Below are 23,080 nucleotides of genomic sequence, written 5' to 3'. Positions count from 1 at the left end.
GGGCTTACACCACAAAATGAGCTGTTAAAGCGCTCTTGGCGCTCTTCCGGTATGAACTAGTTTTCGATTCCCTATTTAATTTTTCAGTTGAATATGATCAATAGTAATAAAACTTTATTTATATTGCACATTTCATGCAAAAAGATGACAGCTGACATTACAGCTGAAGGTAATGTCACCACTTTTAAATGTTTGACTCATAACTTCTAGCTGTTGTTAGCTTAGTTACACTAGAAACAACATAACTGACGATAAACTTTATTAATCTGAACTCAGCGTTAACTGTAAAGTGTAAAGTGAGTTGATGGTCAGTAGTTGGACACAGTGTTGTTATTACTGTGTCCCACCACTCAGTGATGACTGACAGAGGGAAGGCTGAATCAGGCTGTGGAGGAGGCGGAGCATTATAACTTTAGTATTATTATTATTAGTAGTAGTAGTGGTATTTTTTCATTTTTGTAATATTATTATTTTTTGATATTGCTGTATTCAGACAGTCACCATGAGGCTAAATTAGTACAAAATGAGCTGTCAGTGGCACTCTTGCAGCAGGAACTAGTGTTGGTTCCTTTTTTTTTTTACTTGATCAATAAGAATAAATAATTTAAAAAACTTATTTTTATTTTGCACATTTAATGCAAAAAGATGCAATACAATGTGCATTACAAAACATGGGGGAAACCTCCAATATAGGCTAAACCATGAAAAGACAGTTGAAAGAAATAGGAACATTAAAAACATAACACAATGTATTAAAGAAGAAAAATATCAAATAGTATGTATTAATATTATATGCAGAGGTTTTATATTATATAGGCTCAGTAAAAAGAGATTTCCTTTAAATTTATACTGTTGATTTTTGAATTGATACTGTCATTTATTTTGGAACAGCGTGTAAAAGTGTTGTGTTTTTCAAGGCATATTGTATCATGCTTTTCTCTTGTTTTGTTTTTTGTCTGTTTTTTTCACAGCAGGCATGAATAAAGACAAATTCTATCTGATTAACCTGATAATACATATGATCCTATTTTATATTTATAAAGCGCAAACAGAAATGCTGTCAAAACATATTTAGTATTTTTATTGAAGAGGTTTCTATCTGACCCCAGACTTTACTTTACCTTTGTTGTTTGGTATTGATTTAGTGGTTGGTATGTTGCTGATATGATTACTATACAAGCATAATGCTGTATAAATGTTCTTCATCCTGCATTTAAAGGACAAAGTACAAACTGTAATATTTGGTCTTTGCATTTTTGAGGTCTAGAATGCTGTGATCAAGAGTTTTTAACCAGTTCTGATGACTTTCAAGTTTCGAATTACAAGCTTTCAGTAGATTCATGACTAAAATGTAACAACAAATGTGTTTTACGGGTCAGTTATTGCCTAATAATTTCATAAAAGTTTTCTAGAAAGAACTAATCAATTTGGTCTCAATTAAAGTGGACAGTGAAACAATCTTATTTTAGTCAGTCATGTTTAGTTTTAAGGCAGTCATTGATTTCAAGAGGAATTTCTATAAAATAACTGCTCCATTTGATCCCAATAAATATTCATTGATCATTCATTCATTATTGGAAGCTTAATTCATCAGATATATTGAATTGTATGTTTGCCAGTAGACCAATTTCATATTTATGCATCTTTGGCTGACCTGCTGTTCACTGACTATTAATTAATCAGCTGGAAGAATACCAATTGAACACTGTCTCTATTTGACACATAAATAATGCCTTTAATTACAGTCCTTTACAGGAAACTTTGGTAATTAGTAGGAATTTGCAAACCCACAAAAAGTAAATATTAAGTATTATTTAATTAAAATTTTTTTTACTTTTAATTGTGGTTAAATGATCAAATGTTATATTGGAGGTTTGAGATGCAACAGATGCTATCACAGTTGTTGCGTCTCAAATAATCTGTTGTAGTTTGTTGCATAAAGTCATTTTCTACAGAGACACTGTAGTAGGCAGCAGGGGTTGTAGCCAGTTCAGAGGCCTGTCCACTGACCATGGTCGCTAACACAGATCAATGGTTATTACCACTAGGGGCACTAAGGCTAATGGTCCAGTTAGTAAGTGGTCTGTGGAGGGGTCTTTGGGTCCTCATCCACCTTCTCCCTTCTCTGGCCATGTTGGTAGCACTGTAAGCTGAAAAAATGTCAAAGATCATAATCCTTTGTCTATATCAATGGTTCTCAACCTTTTTGGGGCATGTGAGTGGCTATGTTATTTAACTGCTTACAAATATGAACCAGTGGTCCATATGGTCTTTGTGGTGCTCAGTGGTCTGTCATATGGTCCTTGTGGTCCGGACCAGTTGCTCAGTGGTCTGTCATATGGTCCCTGTCGTCCGGACCAGTTGCTCAGTGGTCTGTCACATGGTCCTTGTGGTCCGTCCATGGTCCCTGTTGTCTGGACCAGTTGCTCAGTGGTCTGTCACATGGTCCTTGTGGTCCGGACCAGTTCCCCAGTGGTCTGTCACGTGGTGCTTGTGGTCTGTCGCATGGTCTCTTTGGTATGGACCGTTGCATGGCCCTAATCCACCTCACACTTCCTTTGTCTTATCTCCCATTCTCCCTTCTCTCTTCTTTGGATGTATGGTACACCTTTGTTAGCTACTAAAAAAGTTATCTCAGGGCACGTACTCTTTAATTTATAGAGACCCAACAGTTCCCTTTTAACGGGAAGAATCCTCAAGCAGAACCGAGCTCTAAGTGGGCGCTATCTGCCTTCACTGGTTGGGTTGAGAGAGAAAGCCTAGAAGCCTGAGAATTGAAGCCTAGTTTTTATCATTCTTTCAAACAAAGGAGGCGTATTTCACTGTTAATATGCTTTTTATTTTATCCTTAATTTTGACACACCATGTAAAGTCTGTTTTGCTCTGAGCACTACAAATTTATTGATTTAGTTTACAGGTCTGTGATGAATTAATGATATGGACACCATAAATATCCACAGATGTTTGCAATTGCAGCTGTTGTGGCTGTTTGAGAATCTCCATGCTAAACATACAAAACATAATCAAAAAAGAAAAAAACACAAAAAACAGGGTTAGTATATGTAAATGTGTATAGTATTAGTAGTATATGTGCATGTATAAACACACACACACATCTATATGTATACACACAAGTAAAATTGCAGTTAAAATACTTTTATTGAAAAGTCTGCCATGAGGCTCTTTTTCAGGAAGTCCATAAATGGTCCACACATCTTTTCATAGTCCTTGGATTCTTCCTTTAATGCAAATTTGAGAGTCCTTATAGCCTCTGGCTGACAGATAGCTTTAGTGGGTTTTCCCAGCACACAGCAGGTGTATTTTTGGCGTGTGGATAACAAAGATATACCGTCTTTTTCCTCTAACAAGATCATACTTAACAATTTGAGAAACATAAAGTATCACTTTCCAGAAATATTTGATAACAGTGTTCCTTTATCTTCTCCACATTTATGTTTGAGCTTGAAATGGAGTTTGTGTATCTTGATCTTCTGTTGCATCCAGACCTTTCCGGGCGTCTGGGACTGGTCTACTTTCTGTCCCCAGAGTCAAAACTAAACATGGAGAAGCAGCATTTAGTTTTTATGCTCCACATGTATTCTGCAACTTGGATGAAGACTTTTCAGTTTGCCTTTTATTAAATCAAATAATTATTAATTTCTTACACTGCACTGTAACTCTTATTCTTGTATTTTATACCTGTCTTACTGTATTTTAGCTTGTTTTTATTTTCTATTCTCTTGGTTCTTTAATGACTGTAATTGTATTTAAATGTCATTTTATAATTTGTTTCTTTCGCACTCTGTCTTGATGCTTTTAATGTTTTATGTAAAGCGCCATGAATTGCCTCGTTACATTTACATTTATATTTCATTTCATTTAGCTTTTATCCAAAGCGACGTACATATGAGACTGATACAACACAAGCAGGGATCTAGACAGGAGCCAACAACACAAGTAAGTGCCATAAAGCTTAAGTTTGGGCCCAATAGGACATAGATGCCAACAGGCAGTGCAACAAGGCAATGATTAGAGTGCATAGAAGCATGTTTTTATTTATTTGTTTTTCATTTGTTTGTTTTTTTTGTTTATTTTGTTTTTTTGTTTTGTTTTGTTTTGTTTTTCTTGTTTTTTCTCTACCTACAGTCCATTTAGTGCAGAGGTTTTTGCAAAAGAGCTGGGTCTTAAGTCTTTTCTTAAAGATTGAGAGGGACTCTGCAGATCGAACAGAGTTTGGTAACTCATTCCACCATCGGGGAACTACAGAGGAGAAGAGTCTAGTGACTAGGGCCCTGTTGTGGTGGTGTTACCAGGCGCCTTTCATTGGTAGAGCGTAGTGGGCGGGAGGGAGTGTAGACCTGAATAAGGGAGTTCAGGTAGGCAGGAGCCGTTTTAGTTGCTGTTTTGTAAGCAAGTGTCAGGGTTTTGAATTTAATGCAGGCAGCAACTGGGAGCCAGTGGAGGGATATGAACAGTGGGGTGACGTGCTGTTTTGGGCTGATTGAAGACCAGACGCACCACCGCGTTCTGGATCATCTGCAGAGGTTTAAAGGTACATGCAGGGAGGCCTGCCAGTAAGGAGTTGCAGTAATCGATGCGTGATATTACGAGAGCCTGTACCAGGAGTTGTGCTGCAAGCTCAGACAGGTAGGGTCTGATCTTCCAGATGTTGTACAGGACGAATTGACATGATTGAGCAACTGAGGCCACGTGAACCCTAAAAGTTAGTTGGTCATCAATCATGATACCCAAGTTCTGGGCAGATTTTGTGGGCATGAGTTGGGTTGATTTGAGCTGGATGCTGATGTTTTGTTGTGTGGAAGGACTGGCTGGCATGACAAGGAGCTTGGTCTTAGAGAGGTTAAGCTGAAGGTGGCGTTCTTTCATCCATGCTGATATATCGGCTAGGCATGAAGAGATCCTAGCCGAGACTGTGGTCTTCCGGTGGGAACGACAGGAAGAGCTGGGTGTTGTCAGCATAGCAGTGGTATGAGAAACCATGGGAGCGGATGATTGTGCCCAGTGAGGTGGTGTATAATGAGAAAAGAAGGGGACCAAGCACTGACCCTTGAGGAACCCCTGTGGGTAAGTTGTGCAGGTTGGACACTTCTCCCCTCCAAGATACTCTAAAATATCTCCCTGACAGGTAGGACATCAACCAGCGGAGGGTGGATCCTGAGATACCAAGCTCAGTGAGTGTGGAGAGGAGGAGTTGGTGGTTAACTGTATCAAAGGCAGCTGACAGGTCCAGTAGCAAAAGGGCTGAGGACTGACCAGGAGCTCTAGCTGAGCGTAGTGATTCCATAACCGACAGTAGTGCAGTCTCGGTAGAGTGACCCTGCTTAAAGCCGGACTGATTTGGGTCGTACAGGTTGTTGGCAGAAAGGAATTCAGAGACTTGGTTAAAGACTGTGTGCTCAAGTACTTTTGACAGGAAGGGCAGGAGTGAAACCGGTCTGTAGTTTTCAACCTGAGCTGGGTTGAGTGTAGATTTTTTGAACAGAGGGGTGACTCAAGCTTAAATGCGGTGGGGAAAACACCCATTGTAAGTGAGGAGATGATGATGTGTGTGACCGCGGAGTTAAGTGCGGGGGAAATGTTCTGTAGCAGGTTGGATAGTATTGGGTCCAGTGGACAGGTAGTGGGACGGGAGTCCAGCAGAATTTTGGAGACTTCCTCCTTGGTCATAGGGGAGAATGAGGACAATGTGGCCCTGTTAGTGGGCAACTGTAGACTGGGTTGGTCAGGCTCTGTGAACTGGTTACTGATGGCAGAGACCTTGTCAGTGAAAAATGAGGCAAACATGTCTGCAGTGAGCAGAGTGGAGGGCGGAGGAGGAGGCGGATTGAGGAGTGAATTGAAAGCAGAGAACATTTTCCGTGCATCTGTGGCGCCACAGATCTTGTTCTGATAGTAAGTTGTCTTAGCAGTTTTTAGACCGGAGGAGAATGATGCAAGGAGACCTTGACTCTCTGGATTTACGCCATTTTCTCACCGCTGCTCTGAGTTCTGCCCTTTGCTCTCTGATGACTTCAATGAACCACGGACTTGGGTGGGTGATGCAAGCAGGTTTGGAAGTCAGAGGGCAGAGGTTGTTAAGAGAGGTAGCTAGTGAGGAGCAGAGTGTCTGTAGCCTTATTGACCGTGAGTGAGGAAAATTCATCATGAGGAGGTAGGGTAGCCAATACCTCATTGGAAAGTTGAGACGGTGTTAAGGTGATTGTGAATTGAATGAAGAAGTGGTCAGACAGAAATGTTGCTGAAATGTACTATATAAATAAACTTCCATTGCCTAAACAAATATGTTTCCACCCTTAATTATTTCTTCCCCAAGCTTGTCTTCTACCCTCTAATGAGTGCTGGGAGTGAGAGTAACAATGAATGAAGGATAGACACACCACCATATTCGTCCTGTGTCACAGTTTAATCATGAAGTAAATGGAAATTAAATTTATGGTGATTTGTAGAACAATATATGAAATAGAAACATCTGTACAATGTTATATAATAACATATATATGTAATATTATAGCCTAATAGTTATTTACACTGTCAGATCAGATTCTTTGGTGATTTTATTACTGTAGTTTGTGAAGAAAAACATTTCATATTACAGTGCACAACTACAACAAAGTCTCAGAAATCACCATATAACTGAGTCCACAAACAAACATGCAGCATCAACAAAACTGAACATTAATAAGTCAGCTGGTATTTACTGCTATTCAGTTTGCATTATATAGCTTTGTATTTCTGTTTTTCACATTCCACTGTTGAGTATGAGATCAAATTCAAACTGGACAGTAAAAACACGAAATATTTAAATTTTAGTGGCTTTTATTCCTGCATTGAATCCTTTGTTGATAAGTCTGAGCTCATCACACAGACTTTGACTAGAATGTTAGAATTTTAAAATTATCTTGATGATTCATTGCTGTAATCTGACATAAAATGAAAAGCTTCAATACAGAAAAAAAAGACTGAAAAGCTTTTAGAAATGATCCTTTCACCTTTGCTGTGGCAGTGGTTTACAGTGATAGAAGACTCAGAAGAAGTTCAGAGGTTGTGAGTTCGATCCTGAGCCCGTCAGTCCAGCACCCAGAGGAAATACTGAAAAGTGCTCCTCTTTTTGAGTCCATATCAGTAAGTTTAGAAAGATCAATATCAGTATTGACATCAGAATTTACAGCAGTTTAGTAATATGTGTGCTCACATAGTGTTGTTATCAGACTGATGAACATTAGTGCTAAAATAAAACTGTAAATGTGTTATAATGTCAGTGTGAATATTAGTATTACTGATACTGGAGGGCAGTGATCATGAGAGTTTCTCTGTGAGCCCAATAAGAGCTGTGGACTGTAGCACCTCACACCCTTTGACTCATGGCTCTTATCTTCTCATTCTACTATTGTTAAGCCCTAACAGTACCTGGCTGCAGACAAAATGGTGCGGAGCTGACAGTTATTTACCTAAACCGCCCTAAACCGTCTACCATTCATTCTCTATGTGCATGTGGAGCAGCAGGACTGACTGATATGTTTGTGAATGTATTGATGTATTTTGTATCTGTAATTATATTTTTTCTTGGTAAAAGCAACTGCAGCTGGAGCAGCAGATACCTGCTCAGCATCTCATCATCACCCCTGATCCTCAGCAGTGACCTTCACTCAGGCCTCTAATCCTGCAGGTCTGATGGGTCCAGAATGAGGATGAGGATGAGGAGAGCACACTGTGTGAGTTTCAGTTCAGCATCATGCTTTTTCCACAGCTGATCTGTACTGATGAGTGCCAGTAATCTCACTTGGATGTGCATATTTTCTTTACAGTCACCAGAGACTCAGCTGATCTGAACTGAAAGCTTCTCACAGCCAATGAATACGTCTATAACTCTGTGACATCATCAGATCTGGATCAATGGACCTGATGCTGCTTTTGAAGTAAATATGCACTTGTGTTTATTTCATGGTGCAATTTTTTTTTGTGTAAATTGTTTTCAGTTAAGTGACGTTTATTCTGCTTGTCTGTGTTTTTTTTTTATTTAGCCTGTTTAAAGCTCCTGTGTCTCCTTGAACTGATCTCATCTTCACTCCTTCAGTGTAACATGGTGAGAAATGAAACTTTTATTGCTGTTGGTTCATAAACAGTTTATGTTCATTATATCACATTCAGTCGTACTGACTTCTGTCCCTCCAGCCTCTGTTTAGACTCTTCTGGTCGCTGTCCTTCATCTCAGACCTCCACACATCCCTCCTCTGGTCAGCCTGCAGCCTCCAGCTCTGACAGGACTACAACCAGCCAGACTTTCTGTTTGCCATGTCTGTATTTACTTTGTATCAACATCATCAATATGTGCATAAGCCAATCATATTGGCAGTGTTATGTATGACTTTATCAAATGTATTGAATTATAAGCCCAATTAATGTCTTGAATCTATTGTCTGCCTTGATCTTTACACAGATTATATAATGTTTATCAAAAATGACCAAGTAGATCATCGTCACTCTGGGCCAGGACAAATTGATTTATGAAAGCAATAATAATAACGACAATGTCTCGAGCCCAACTGAACAATGATAAGATGAGGGGAGGAGGAGGAGAGAGGAAGCACAAGCCAAAGGAGGTGCAGTGTTAAGTGTACAGGCCGCAGCCAGACCTTCTCTGTGAGTCACTTTAACAGTCAAATTACATCCAGATCAATATGGGGCATCAGTGTGGTTAACAGCAGTCATTGGTACAATTCTAATAACAATATTTAAGCATTTTTATCATTTAAAAACACTTCATGTATTCATCAAACTGACAGCATGCGGTTTATCTTTTCACCAGCAGAGGGCGCCAAAGCTTTATCAAAGTTTTTTATTGAAGACGTCACTGTTGGTATCTGTGATTAATAGCAGTAATATGGACAATATTGATTTACAAAAAAACAAACAAACAAAAAAACAGTGTTAATATGTGTAACTGGTCAGACTGGTGTTCAGAGCAGAAGACTCTTGTACAGTTTGACAGTCTGACTGAAAACTTCAGTATGGACATATCTAATAGCTGGAAGCCTATCAATATGTACTAATCAGTACAGATGATTGTTAACAGGCTGAATAATATTTTCCAATAAATGTTAAAAATGCAGTGATTAAAATCAAGTTTGAACAGCTTATGTTTGCGTTGCACGTTTTTTTTTTCCAGAGACTGCAGACACGTGACAAGTGATCTTCGGTTATTTCCTGGTTGTTGTTCAGTTTCAGCCAGACACCTCAACGTCACGCAGCGTCTTTTCTCCGGCTGAAGGTAAAGTAACCGACAGTTTTCAACGTTTTACACTTTGATCCACCTTTTATGTCACATCTCCGACGGTTATTTACAGTAGAAACAGCGGAGTGTTAATCTGCTGCTCAGTAAATGTCACTGTGTGAGAATCCAGCGTGAGTCACGGCTGTGATCACCTGTACAGGTATTGCTGTTTAGCTGTGAACAGCTGATATGTGGTGTGTGGTTTGAAACAGCCCAAAGAAAAGCAGGTAAAATGCGGACTTTTCCTCCGGAGATTCACTTCGATGTGATGTTTTTTGACGTTTTTGGCAAACAAAAGAAAGTTTCCACGCAGTTTATGGAAGCAGCTGTAAAAACGTTTACAGGAGAAAGAGTTGGAAATTTGATGTTTTGTAACGAAGTTATAAGGAGCGTCTCTTTTCTCTGGTTTTAAAGTGATGCTGACCCTGAACACATCACAGAGAAACACACGTCTTTGTAAAGTGGAGGTTCTACTGGTTTTCAGTGTGTGTTTGATGTCTGTCTTCTGGTTTGACACGGTTATGATAAGACAAAGGGGCGCAAGTGTTGATGCGTCCCGCGGCGCTAAAAGGATGTCCCGAGCAAGTGTTTTTGGCTCTAGTTCTAAACCCTGTTCTGTAAAATGGAGTATCTGCTGATCCACAGTCTGACAGAATCATTTTATTTACAGTAGAAACAGTGGAAATAATCTGCTGCTCTGTAAATGTTTGTGTCACGCTGTCTTGAGTCATGGCTGTAATCACCTGTACAGGTGTGTCTGTTAAGCTTACACCTGTCATGTGGTCTGAAGCAGCCCAAACAAAAGCTGTAAAAGTGCGGATTTCAGACGCACTTTCTCCTGCAGGGGTTCGTCTGTCAGCTCTGAGGAGGTATGAGGTGGGCGGTAAACCCTCCTGACAGGACTGACTCAAGATCTAAAAACAGGACCAAACATTTCCCTCATGTTATTCCAGGATGATGAAACTCAACCTGACGTCATGGTTCCCGTCAATGAACATTCATTGAAGACACAAATATAGCCTCAGGCTGCTGCATATTTATCACCTCTGTTCTCCCAATAAATCTTTAATTAACCAGCTGGTTGTTAAAATGAAATAAACATAAAATTAATATGATAAAGAATAAATAAAAAGGGATCTGTGTTACAAATATTATTTTTTTTATTTTTTTCCCCACTGGACATTGATTCTGCACACTGCCAGGATTAAAACTCTGTGATAATGATTTATTTATTTATTTACTTATTTATTTATTGAAAAAAAAATGATAAAAATGGATTAAACAAACTACTGGAAATCAACCTATATTATATCAATTGAAGTAGAATGTATTTTGTCACTGTGTGAATTAGAAAATTAAAGTATCAATAAGTCTAAGTTATCACTTTTCAACACTTTCAACATAACTAACTGTCATCATGCAGTTGACCACATTTATAACCAAGGGCGCCAACGCACTAAGAATGACCAGTAATACCCTCCAATCATGTATGGGGTCACCTGAATAATTATCAATAAAGATATGACTCCGCAGTTCAAAGTGCCAACAATATTTATATCTAAATACATTTACTGAAGTACTGTAGTACTGTAAGTACAGTTTTGAGGTACTTGTACTTTACTTGAGTATTTCCATGTGATGCTACTTTCTACATTTCAGAGGGAAATATTGTACTTTCTACTCCACTACATTTATTTGACAGCTTTAGTTACTTTTCAGATGAAGATTTGACACAATGGATAATATAACAAGCTTTTAAAATACAACACATTGTTAAAGATGAAACCAGTGGTTTCCAACCTTTTTGTCTTTTGACGTCTTACAAAAAGCAGTGTGTAGTCGAGGTCACATTTCACATGTCTATGAGTTGTTAACAGCTCCACCAAATAGTGATTTTTCCCTCTAAACTTCTCACATGCTTTCATTTCAATAAATGTTCAAATGATCCAATATTTCAGCAAAAATCAAAGATTAGAGAAAAAGTCCAAAAACTGAAAACAGATTTGTGTATAAGAACTTTGTTTTTTCTTCTTTCCTCTCCCATTAATCATCTCACCACCCCTCAGATTTATCTGCTGACCCATTGGAGGGGCCCCAGCCCTAGGTTGGGAACCACTGGACTAAACTAGCTAACTGTATATAAAGTAGTGTAAACTAGCTCCACCTGCAGCAGCTACAACAGTAACATGCTGCTCTAACACTGATGCTTCACTATTAATAATCTAATGATGTCATATATAATAATATATCAGTCAGAGGGACCAAACCACTACTTTTACTGCAATACTTGAACTACATCAAGCTCATAATACTTATGTACTTTTACTGCAATACTTTAACTACATCAAGCTCATAATACTTATGTACTTTTACTGTTGTAGTATTTTTCATGCAGGACTTTTACTTGTAATGGAGTATTTTCACATTGTTGTATTGGTACTTTTACTGCAGTAAAGAATTTGAGCACTTCTTCCACCTCAGATTTTTCAGTATTTGTTGTGACAGTCAGAGCTCTGTTTGTTTGTTATTTCAGTGACAGGGATGATTGTCTGTGTGTTGATGAGGAGCCACCATGGGTCCACCAGTTTTATATAAAAGACAACTTTCTTTAAAGACAGCGTAAGTCAACTTTCTGTCTTGTCATAATCGGTTTTGTTGACTCTGTTAAAAGTCTGTCCAGCAGTTCTTTTGTCTGAAGGCTAAAAGTGATTTCCCCTCCCTGCTGGCCTTCCTGTCTCCATCTTCCAGGAGCTGTCAGAGACCAGACTCCCCTGAACCTGAACCCGAACCCAGCTGTGTGTCCTTGAAAAGCAATCAGTCGAAGGCCGAACCTCTACTGTTTAAAGATGGACTCTGCTGTCCTGAACAATGGTGAGATGCTTATAAGTTTTAACCCTTTAAACTCAGTAGTCACACCCAGGCTGCCATATATTGTATTTTTCAGAACAGCTCAGGCTATTCAGAAATGCCATCATTTTGTATGCGAGTAGTACTATACAGGCCTTAGGAAACTTTTTATGGTGAAAAAACACAACTAAAAATGTAAACGTAATTTTTTTGTCTTTATGTCCAGAAGTTTTAAATCCAGCACACATCTCCATATCTGTATGGATAAAGGAGGTTGTCAGGGTTCCAGGGATATAAGAACCATGTTGATGAAAATATTCTGAGCCTTAGTAAGGTCAGAACATGTATTGATAGTGCCAGGTGAATTGATTTTCATTGATTTGATCACTCTGATTGATTTGCTGATTGTAATTGTTCCGTATCAGCCAGCAAGGATCAATCCGTTTAGTGACAGATATCAAGTTGTGATGTCACAGAACTTCTGGAAAGAAAACAGAGTTTCCACACAGACACGGATGTAACTGTAAGGTCTTTACAGGACAAAAAGTCAAAATTTTGATGATTCAGAACCAGTATCTCAAGTTATAAAGCATCTTTGTTCTCTATTTTAAATTTTAAAAAAATCTACTGATGCTGATTTTTAACATTTATATGGATGATCTGTCAATGCAGTTAAAAGGATGTGGAACAGGATGCATGGTCGGTAATTCTCTCATTAACCCCTTTATGTATGCAGATGATTGAGTGATTTTCTGTCCATGTAGTGCTGCTCTGCAACAGTTATTGAGGGTCTGCCCACAATATGGTCTAGATTTTGACATAAAATATAATGCAAATGAGAGTAATATGATAGTCAGAAATAGGGAAGACAGAAAATTAGTATTTCCTGATTTCTTCTTTCTTCCTGCCTAGCCCCTTAAAGTGTTAATGAGGCTAAATATTTGGGCCATTACATAACTAATGATCAATCAGATGAGAAGGACATTTACAGAGAGTGTTGAAAGTTGTACGCACAAGCAAACATGTTGACTCATAAGTTTAGTATGTGTTCAGTGACTGTGAGGACATCTCTTTTTTAAAGCTTTTTTTACCCCACTATTTACGGCTCATCTGTGGTGTTGCTACAGAAAAGGCAGCATGCAAAGACTCACAGTGGCTGTCTGTTAATGTTGGTGTACCTACCTGCTCTGCTGTAATTTGAAATCTTACATATAGATGTTTGTGCAGGTTATCTGATCCTGTTAATAGTAGTATTTTAGCTTTAACCAACCCTGAACTGAGTTCTGTCAGGTTCTCATCTAGAATGTGGAAACATTTGTGTTCCAGCCTAAATGCAAAGGTATGATCGTTGTGGAATGCCTTTTGTTTTTGTGTTCTTTTTTTTAGAGATTTTTTTTTTTGTGTGTGTGTGTATTTTATTGTCATATCATGTTGATAGCAGCTACTTCATTAAAAAGCTGCTATTGAAAAAGTTAATTTCTTTGTGTCTACCAGGAACCATCAGAGACCAGACTCCTCTGAACCTGAACCCAGCTTTGTGTCCTTCAAGAGCAATCAGTCAAAAGCCGAACCTCTTCTGTTTAAAGATTTTGAACTCAGGTAAGCTGTTATCATGCACTCTTAATAGAGTTCTTGCCTAAAATGTACACTAGAGATGTATGTTAATAAAAAGAACACTAGATGTGTACATTTATTTAAAAAAGACTAAGTGTACATTTTTGAAAAGAAATTGGAGAAAAATTGTGCTCTTTGTTTTTTAAAAAAGAGCAAAAGTGAGCATTTAAAAGACTAGACATCCAAATGAGAAAATACTTGAGGAGTACATTGCTAAAAGTTGTAACGTGCACATTTATAAACACTGTAATTTCAATACAGTTTTATTTATATAGTGCCAAATCATAACAGAAGTTATCTCAGGGCACTTTTCACATAGAGCAGGTCGATTGGATGGTGAGGTATCACGACTATATTGCATGAAATTCCAGAGCTACTCCACTCCAATGTCGCCTAAAACTTGACATATATTTCAAACTAAGCACATTCACGTCACTTGAAGTGACAGACATCTCCAGATTAAAGATTTTTGTTTTGCTTAGATTAAAGATGTTGTGTTTTTTACTTTTATACCATAATGCCCTATTTTGTTTGTAACCAACCCTTAATTTATTTATTTTATGGAAAATATCAATTTGGCAATAATAATTTATTGCTTACTCTCACTTTACTACAGTCTCACACTTGAGGCCTAGTAACATGGCTCACTTTTATATATATTTTTAAAGGCTACTAATAAAAGTGTACTTTATTTAAAAAGAGAACTTAAATTGTATATTCATAAAAAAGGAAGACTAGCAGTCTTTATGTATTAAAGGAACACCTAAACATAACCACATTTATGAAATGTAGAGTAGAAGTGTTTATTTATGCAAATGAAAACTAGAAGAAAACTGTACACTTATAAAAGACTGAAAACGTACATTTATAAAAGTAGGAAAGAAAAAGTGAACATTTATGAAATGCCAAAAAATGTATAAAAAAATGAAAATGAGTAAAAGAAAAAATAGAAATAAACATTAATGAAAGAGTAGTATAATAAACTGTACATATTTTGTAAAAGACTGCAAGTGTACTTTAATAAAAAAGTTTATATTTATAGAAAGGAAGGATGAGCCGTGTGTGTATGTAATGAAACAAAAAATTGAACATAACTACATTCATAAAATGTAGAGTAGAAGTGTTATACAAATGACAACCAGAAGAAGAGACGATTAAAACTGTACATTTTTATAAAGAATTTTTTTTTGGCATTTTATTGGACAATGGGCAGGGGGAGGTAGACAGGAAACAGGGAGAGAGATGTGTAAAACGGGCAACAAAGGTAGCTGGCTGGAACCAAACAGAGACATCGAGCACAGTAACTGTTGAGTTACCAGGATGCTCTCAACCTGTACATTCATAAAAGAAAGGACCAGCAGTGTGTTTTTTTTTTGTTTGTTTTTTTAAATAGAAGTGTATAATTCCTAAAATGAATGCTAAAAATGTATAAAAAATTCAAAAAGTGTTTTTGTTTTTTTTTTGTCAAAAGTGTCCCTATATAACAAAAGATCACTAAAAATATGCATCTATTAAAAGAACACTAAACATGTTAATTTATAAAAGACTAAAACTGTAGATTTATTTTATGAAAGGAGACGAGCAGTGTTATTTAGCATTATAAAATTTTTTTTTAGAAAAACTTGAAGTGTATTATTATTATTATTATTATTATTATTATTATTATTATCATTATTATTATCATTATTATTTTGTCTTTGACAGTACCATAATGTGAGCTCATTCTTCATGATTCCTCCACAGAGTGGACCAGGAGAGTTCAGAGGTTCCCAGTGGTCAGTCTGCCGAGCAGCATCAAACACACCTGGACTCCATATTTATGGTCTGTACATGTACAAGAACTACTTTTACATCTATTCTGTTCACAATCATCTCCATGCTGCACTTTGTAGACCAGTGGATTGTCAGTCTGTCCAACATGGATCTGATGTTTGCTTCACGATTTTTGTTTGATTGTGTAATTCATGTAGTATTTTGTTCCAGCTTCTGGAGGAGAACATCATCACTTTTGTGAGTAATGAGCTTAAGAAGATGCAGAGGGTTCTGAGTCCTGATTACCCAGAATGCCTAGAGAGTCAGAGGGAGGATGAGGAGGTGTTGGACTGTGGGGAGGAAGAGGAGAGGAGGAGCAGCAGAGAGTCATTTCTGAAGATCACGCTGCACTTCCTGAGGAGAATGAAGCAGGAGGAGCTGGCTGACCGTCTACAGAGCAGTAAGAGGATTTCTATAAAGACTGGTGAATTAAGAGAGACTCCATTTTTGGATATCTATAAATTTAAACATTTGTCAATATGCAGGAGTTTTAAGTTGGTCCACAGCTGTTTTCGGCAAGTCCCTTCTTCATTTTACATCTTGGAAATGTTTTTTGGCATCTGAATTTTGAACATCAAGTAAGCTAATTGCAAAAACCAGGAAACTACCTCTGAACCTATATCTTTATCACATTACCCCTTGACTACCATAAATCCCTCTTCCTCTGTCTCAGCCAGTCTATAATAACCCAAATCTATCAGGCTCAGAACTTTAACAAAAACAAGATGTAGATTCCACATTGCACAGGTTCTACCTTCTTTGTTGAATCATTTTTGCCTCCTAAGCCTATGTTTTTATGCTGAATTTGGAAGCATTTGCTGTTGGATCCTTTTTGCCTTTGATAATGATTTCATGATTCTATTTTCATGCCAAGGCATTACAAAATATAGCCCCTGTTCACCATTCCTAAGCCTATGCTTTTGTGCTAAATTTGGAAGCATTTGCTGAAAATTTTTGGGACTTATAGAACTGTTATACCTATAGGTAAAACAACATGCTGATGATATGATTTAAAATCAACTAATTTACAGGCACTACTGGATTCAATTGATAAGACTTTTAAAACATACCCATAGGTAAGGTATACAGTGATGGGAATTGGGATATACCCTATGAGTCACTGGGATGCTGAGTTTCCCCGTAGTCTTTACTGTGGTTGTTGGACTTCAGATTAGTCTCCCTGAAGATTCAACCTACAACCTGAAAATGTCTTAGTGTGTTCTACCCCATTTGGACACAGAGGCTGAAGCTTTATTTCTGAGCTTTTCAATATTTAAACTGATTTATCTTCAAATCTCTAGAGTTACCTGGGAGTTGGCCACCAGTTTATAAAGTGTGCAGAGGGTACCTTACACCTTCAGCCACCGTGGTGTTAGTGAGCTTTTTAGCCATCCAACACATTGAGCTAATTGGTCTTAGTCTAAAAACAATAAAGTTCTTGAAAACAGCATTTTTAACATCTAGATCAAGTTCAGCACCGGTTAATTATGAACATTTTATTCACATACTGGTGTTTTGTTTGCGTAACAGTACGTAGTGTGTGTTCTCAAAACTCAGAGGAACCAAATATTTGCATCAATAAACCTTACTTATTTGATATTTGTTTTGGGAAATAAAATTCCTTTTATACATAATAAGATTCTTTGTCCTTTCAGAATCTCCTGCTATGTGCCAGCTTAACCTCAAGTCTAGCCTGAAGAAGAGGTTCCAGTGTGTGTTTGAGGGGATTGCTAAAGCAGGAAACCCAACTCTTCTGAATCAGATCTACACAGAGCTCTACATCACAGAGGGAGAGACTGCAGAGGTCAATGATGAACATGAGGTCAGACAGATTGAAACAGCATCCAGGAAACCAGACAGACCAGAAATAACAATCACACAAGAAGACATCTTTAAAGCCTCACCTGGAAGAGATGAACCAATCAGAACAGTGATGACAAAGGGAGTGGCTGGCATTGGGAAAACATTCTTAACACAGAAGTTCACTCTGGACTGGGCTGAAGACAAAGCCAACCAGGACATACACTTCACATTTCCATTCACTTTCAGAGAGCTAAATGTGCTGAAAGAGAAAAAGTACAGCTTGGTGGAACTTGTTCATCACTTCTTTACTGAAACCAAAGAAGCAGGAATCTGCAGGTTTGAAGAGTTTCAGGTTGTGTTCATCTTTGATGGTCTGGATGAGTGTCGACTTCCTCTTGACTTCAACAACAATGAGATCCTGACTGATGTCACAGAGTCCACCTCAGTGGATGTGCTGCTGACAAACCTCATCAGGGGAAAACTGCTTCCCTCTGCCCGCCTCTGGATAACCACACGACCTGCAGCAGCCAATCAGATCCCTCCTGAGTGTGTTGGCATGGTGACAGAGGTCAGAGGCTTCACTGACCCACAGAAGGAGGAGTACTTCAGGAAGAGATTCAGAGATGAGAAGCTAGCCAGCAAAATCATCTCCCACATCAAGACATCACGAAGCCTCTACATCATGTGCCACATCCCAGTCTTCTGCTGGATCACTGCTACAGTTCTGGAGGATGTGTTGAAAATCAGAGAGGGAGGAGAGCTGCCCAAGACCCTGACTGAAATGTACATCCACTTCCTGGTGGTTCAGTCCAAACTGAAGAATGTCAAATATGATGGAGGAGCTGAGACAGATCCACACTGGAGTCCAGAGAGCAGGAAGATGATTGAGTCTCTGGGAAAACTGGCTTTTGAGCAGCTGCAGAAAGGAAACTTGATCTTCTATGAATCAGACCTGACAGAGTGTGACATCGATATCAGAGCAGCCTCAGTGTACTCAGGAGTGTTCACACAGGTCTTTAAAGAGGAGAGAGGGCTGTACCAGGACAAGGTGTTCTGCTTCATCCATCTGAGCGTTCAGGAGTTTCTGGCTGCTCTTCATGTCCACCTGACATTCATCAACTCTGGAGTCAATCTGCTGGCAGAAGAACAAACAACTTCCAGAAAGTCTGAAACTAAACAAGAATCTGTGGAGACGTATCTCTACCATAGTGCTGTGGACAAGGCCTTACAGAGTCCAAATGGACACCTGGACTTGTTCCTCCGCTTCCTCCTGGGTCTTTCACTGCAGACCAATCAGACTCTCCTACAAGGCCTTCTTACACAGACAGGAAGAAGCTCACAGACCTATCAGGAAACAGTCGAGTACATCAAGAAGAAAATCGAGATGAATCCCACTCCAGAGAGAAGCATCAATCTGTTCCACTGTCTGAATGAACTGAATGATCGTTCTCTTGTGGAGGAGATCCAACAGTACCTGAGATCAGGAAGTCTCTCCACAGATAAACTGTCTCCTGCTCAGTGGTCAGCTCTGGTCTTCATCCTACTGTCATCAGAAAAAGATCTGGATGTATTTGACCTGAAGAAATACTCTGCTTCAGAGGAGGCTCTTTTGAGGCTGCTGCCAGTGGTCAAAGCTTCCAAGAAAGCTCTGTAAGTGTTTAGAGAATTTTGTCTATTTCAGAATGCTTTAAATATGCTGTTCTGATTGAAATTACTTTTTTACTAATCATTTCCTCTCCAGGCTGAGTGGCTGTAACCTCTCAGAGAGAAGTTGTGCAGCTCTGTCTTTAGTTCTCAGCTCCCAGTCCTCTAGTCTGAGAGAGCTTGATCTGAGTAATAACAACATGCAGGATTCAGGAGTGAAGCTGCTGTCTGCTGGACTGGAGAGTCCACACTGTACACTGGAAACTCTCAGGTCAGATCAGTTTTCTCTGTTTGCCCTGTATTGTTTCGGTTATTTATCTTACAGTCATAAGACTAACCAATGCATAGAAGTACTGTACCTTGGACTACAACAGCATTTGCTAATTTTAAGTTGGTTTGCCTGCAAAATTAATAACTTTAAAAATCATTTTGCAGTTTTGTTTACTAAAACTTACTAATTTAAAGCACTACTGGATTGGATTGATACATTAGGAAATTATATGAGAGGAATACCAGCAAGTAGGGTAACTGGGGCTGGGTCACAGTGGCTGCGGGCTGAGCAAGGTAGTTCGGACATCCATCTCTCTCTTCCAGCTACTTCTCGTGAATCTCAAGGCAATCTTGTGTCTGTCTGGGGACTCAAGGCAATGATGGACGAACAGCCTGCCTGATCTGAACTCGAGTGGTGCTTTGTTATTGGACGTCTGTGCTAGTCACAGAGTTGCCGTAACAAACCCCATACTCAAGCATTTCATGAGTCATAAACATACTTGGTACCACAACACTTGAGGTCAAAGATTGATGACAATTGTGTGTACGTGTCACCTGTCATGTTCAAAATGATTTTTGAAGCACTTGCTGATAATTATATTTCATATAACTATATTATATAACTGGAATATCAATAGGTCAAACAAGATGCTAATGATATGCTTTTATATTTAGCTAAACTTTACATTTCATTCTTTATTTCAAGTATAATTGCACTGATACTTTTGTAAGTTTTGTATCCGTATTTAGGCTATTTTGCCCTTTCAGTGCTTTAAGGCAATCCTTAAGCCTTTGTTACCAAGACATACATATCAATAAAAGTAAAATACAAAATTAGCAATTAGAGAAGTGCTCTTTTATTCATTCTGCAATCATTCAATTTTAAAGTCAGGATTTATCAGCCAGGTCAACATATGCTAAAGTAAATCTTGATTCTTATATGAAAAATAAAAGAAGAAATGAAAAATCTGTTCAGTCCAAATTACATTTTATATTCTGTAAACTACTTTACAGAATGTGTACAAAGTTCTACATTGTTTACCTGCACTAACAGCACTAATATCCTCAAGACTATCTTGCCTGTGTGTATACAGGCTGTCAGGCTGTCTGATCACAGAGAAAGGCTGCGCTTCTCTTGCCTCAGCTCTGAGTTCCAACCCCTCCCATCTGAGAGAGCTGGATCTCAGCTACAATCATCCAGGAGAGTCAGGAGAGAAGCTGCTGTCTGCTGCACTGGAGGATCCACACTGGAGATTGGACACTCTCAGGTATGGAGAGACAATGTCAATGATGGTGTGGACTCATTAATGAATATACTGAAGAGAGCATGCTCTTCTGACTTTGTTATATTATGTCTTTCAGAGTGGACCCTGATGGAGTCCAGTGGTTGGAATCAGGTCTGAGGAAGTGTGAGTGGGTTGCTTGTTTGATTCATGTAAACAAAATGTATAAACCAGATGTATATTTAGCAGTGGTCATGGTCCAAACTTAAATATTTCACAACTTCTGGACTAATTGCTGTGAAATTTTGTACAAACCTCCATCATCCACAGAGGATGAATTCTGCTGACTTTGGTAATCCTCTGACTTTTCTTCTAGCACTGCCACTATAATTGATTAGTATCCAAATACAAAACATATCCGATAATAATCTAATCTGTCTCTGGTTATATGTTGTTCTTTCCATCAGATTTCTGTGAACTGACACTGGACCAAAACACTAACCACAAATTCCTCAAGCTGTCTGAAAACAACAAAAAGGTGACCGATCTGAGAAAGGAGCACCTGTATCCTGATCATCCGGAGAGGTTCGACTACTGGCCTCAGGTGCTGTGTGAAGAAGGTCTGACTGGTCGCTGTTACTGGGAAGTGGAGTGGGAAGGAAAGGTTTATATTGCAGTGAGCTACAGAGGCATTGGACGGAGTGGAGACAGCGATGGCTCCAAGTTTGGAGGGAATGATCGGTCCTGGTGTTTGAGCTGCACTGATGGGGGATACAATGCGTGGCACAATAACAGCGGGACTCTCATCCCTCTTCCCTCCCCGTCCTCAGTCTCTCACAGAGTAGCAGTGTATGTGGACTGTCCTACTGGCACTCTGTCCTTCTATAGAGTCTCCTCTGACTCACTGATCCACCTCCACACCTTCAACACCATGTTCACTGAACCTCTTTATCCTGGGTTTGGGTACGGGGTGAAGTTAAACTCCTCAGCTTTTCTGTGCCAACTGTAGATTATTGTTCTCTTCTAAATCCATACCCCATACTAACTCCATATAGTGTTTATATACCACGTACTCCTTTTCAAAGTTTAAAGTTTACAGTTTACATTTATTTTAATTTATTCTGGCCAGTCTGCAAACAGTCTGGTTTGAGTAACTTAATTTTGTAACTCTCTCCATACGGATCACGTTGGTAGAATTTTTACACATTTTAAACTTGCTCAGAGATGGAAGACGCACTCAAATCTTGTAATCAATGTAAAAATACTCAATTTCAAGGGAAAGTAGTTAAGTAAGTAAATGTACAGAAGTATTATGATAGATAGATGGATGGATAGATAGATAGATAGATAGATAGATAGATAGATAGATAGATAGATAGATAGATAGATAGATAGATAGATAGATAGATTGACCGACCGACAGACCAAAAAGATTTAGGTTACTATGTATATTGCACAGTTATCAGTATCGGAAGAATTAACAAGATAAATGATCAAAAAGATAAATATGGAACTACCAATTTATATGAATTTAATTAACTGTTGCACTGTATATTCAAAGTTGTAGTACTTAAAGTATTAAAAGTGAAAGTACTCATTTTGCCTTGACTGATAGAATATATGACATTATTAGATTATTAATAGTAGTATGAATAATACTCAACTTCAAGTACCTTAAAATTGTCCTTAAGTATGAGCTTGAGTAAATATATTTAATTCCAGCCAGTCTGCAAACAGTCTGATTTGAGTAAGCTTTTCCAGATGGACTTTCTCCTGATAGACATTTTACTGATAGACCACTTTTTATACATTTAAAACCTTTCTACCAGTAGATATGCTATGAATCCTAAATTTGTAATGTCTATATTTATAAGTGGTTTTATTTGTTATAAAATATTTATATTGTTAGTGTCTCCATATTCATTATATACAGTGTATTTTAAATATCTATACAATATGTATAGTATATTATTACTGTGCTACTGATGGTAGAAAAGTAATTGTTTCTGCCATGACATAACCTTAAAGTTATAAATGTAAGGTTAGTAGAGTTCAGTTTGATGAACACTGCCCCCTGTGGACAGAGTGAGGGACTGCTACAAGTATCAACATCAAGTTATAAATATAGTGTTCTTAGAGCTCAGTTCAGTGAATACAGCCACTGGTTGGAATGAGCTACATAAACTCTACACGACACAGCTCATTAAAGTGAGCATAATTTACTTATTAGCATTTGTTATCCATGCCAGTTATTGAATATTAATAATATTGGATTCATTTTGGTTTGTTGTTTTGAGTTTTACTGTTACACATGCAAGTGTATTTCTTACGTTACTCATGGGTACAATTTTTTACTTCAAATTGCCTTTTGTAATGCATATACAGCCACAATAAAGAATGTGTTAAATCCGTCATGCTCACGAATGTTTACTAGTAGTTTGAACAGTTAATTAGGCTGAGTCTCTCATTCTGACGGTGTTTTGAAAGCTATAGTATGTTTTGTTCTGGTCTTAATCAGTGAATAAGTTGGTAAATTTGGTAAATTTTCAAAATCTAAATTCAAACCAAAAGAATG

General features: G+C 38.2%; 1 protein-coding gene and 1 long non-coding RNA gene across 2 annotated transcripts; both read left to right on the top strand.

Moving 5' to 3' along the window:
• The first annotated feature begins 7,029 nt into the window (after window positions 1-7,029).
• LOC122976148 lies at window positions 7,030-8,831 on the top strand. Its single transcript, XR_006400835.1, has 5 exons — window positions 7,030-7,143; window positions 7,595-7,733; window positions 7,827-7,937; window positions 8,043-8,104; window positions 8,194-8,831. It is a non-coding gene; the product is annotated as an uncharacterized LOC122976148 (long non-coding RNA).
• Window positions 8,832-9,223: 392 nt separating this feature from the next.
• LOC122976055 (NLR family CARD domain-containing protein 3-like) lies at window positions 9,224-22,917 on the top strand. Its single transcript, XM_044344322.1, has 11 exons — window positions 9,224-9,289; window positions 11,826-11,911; window positions 12,041-12,163; window positions 13,631-13,738; window positions 15,497-15,575; window positions 15,737-15,965; window positions 17,221-19,018; window positions 19,110-19,283; window positions 20,377-20,550; window positions 20,645-20,691; window positions 20,973-22,917. The coding sequence occupies exons 2-11, from the start codon at window positions 11,865-11,867 to the stop codon at window positions 21,512-21,514; spliced, it is 3,321 nt and encodes a 1,106-aa protein (XP_044200257.1). The 5' UTR covers window positions 9,224-9,289; window positions 11,826-11,864; the 3' UTR covers window positions 21,515-22,917.
• The last annotated feature ends 163 nt before the right edge of the window (window positions 22,918-23,080 follow it).

The sequence above is a fragment of the Thunnus albacares genome, chromosome 24, assembly GCF_914725855.1.
Source record: "Thunnus albacares chromosome 24, fThuAlb1.1, whole genome shotgun sequence".
NCBI classification, from domain to species: Eukaryota; Metazoa; Chordata; class Actinopteri; order Scombriformes; family Scombridae; genus Thunnus; species Thunnus albacares.
The sequence above is the reverse complement of the archived record's forward strand: the minus strand, read 5'-3'. Positions and strand labels throughout refer to the sequence as shown.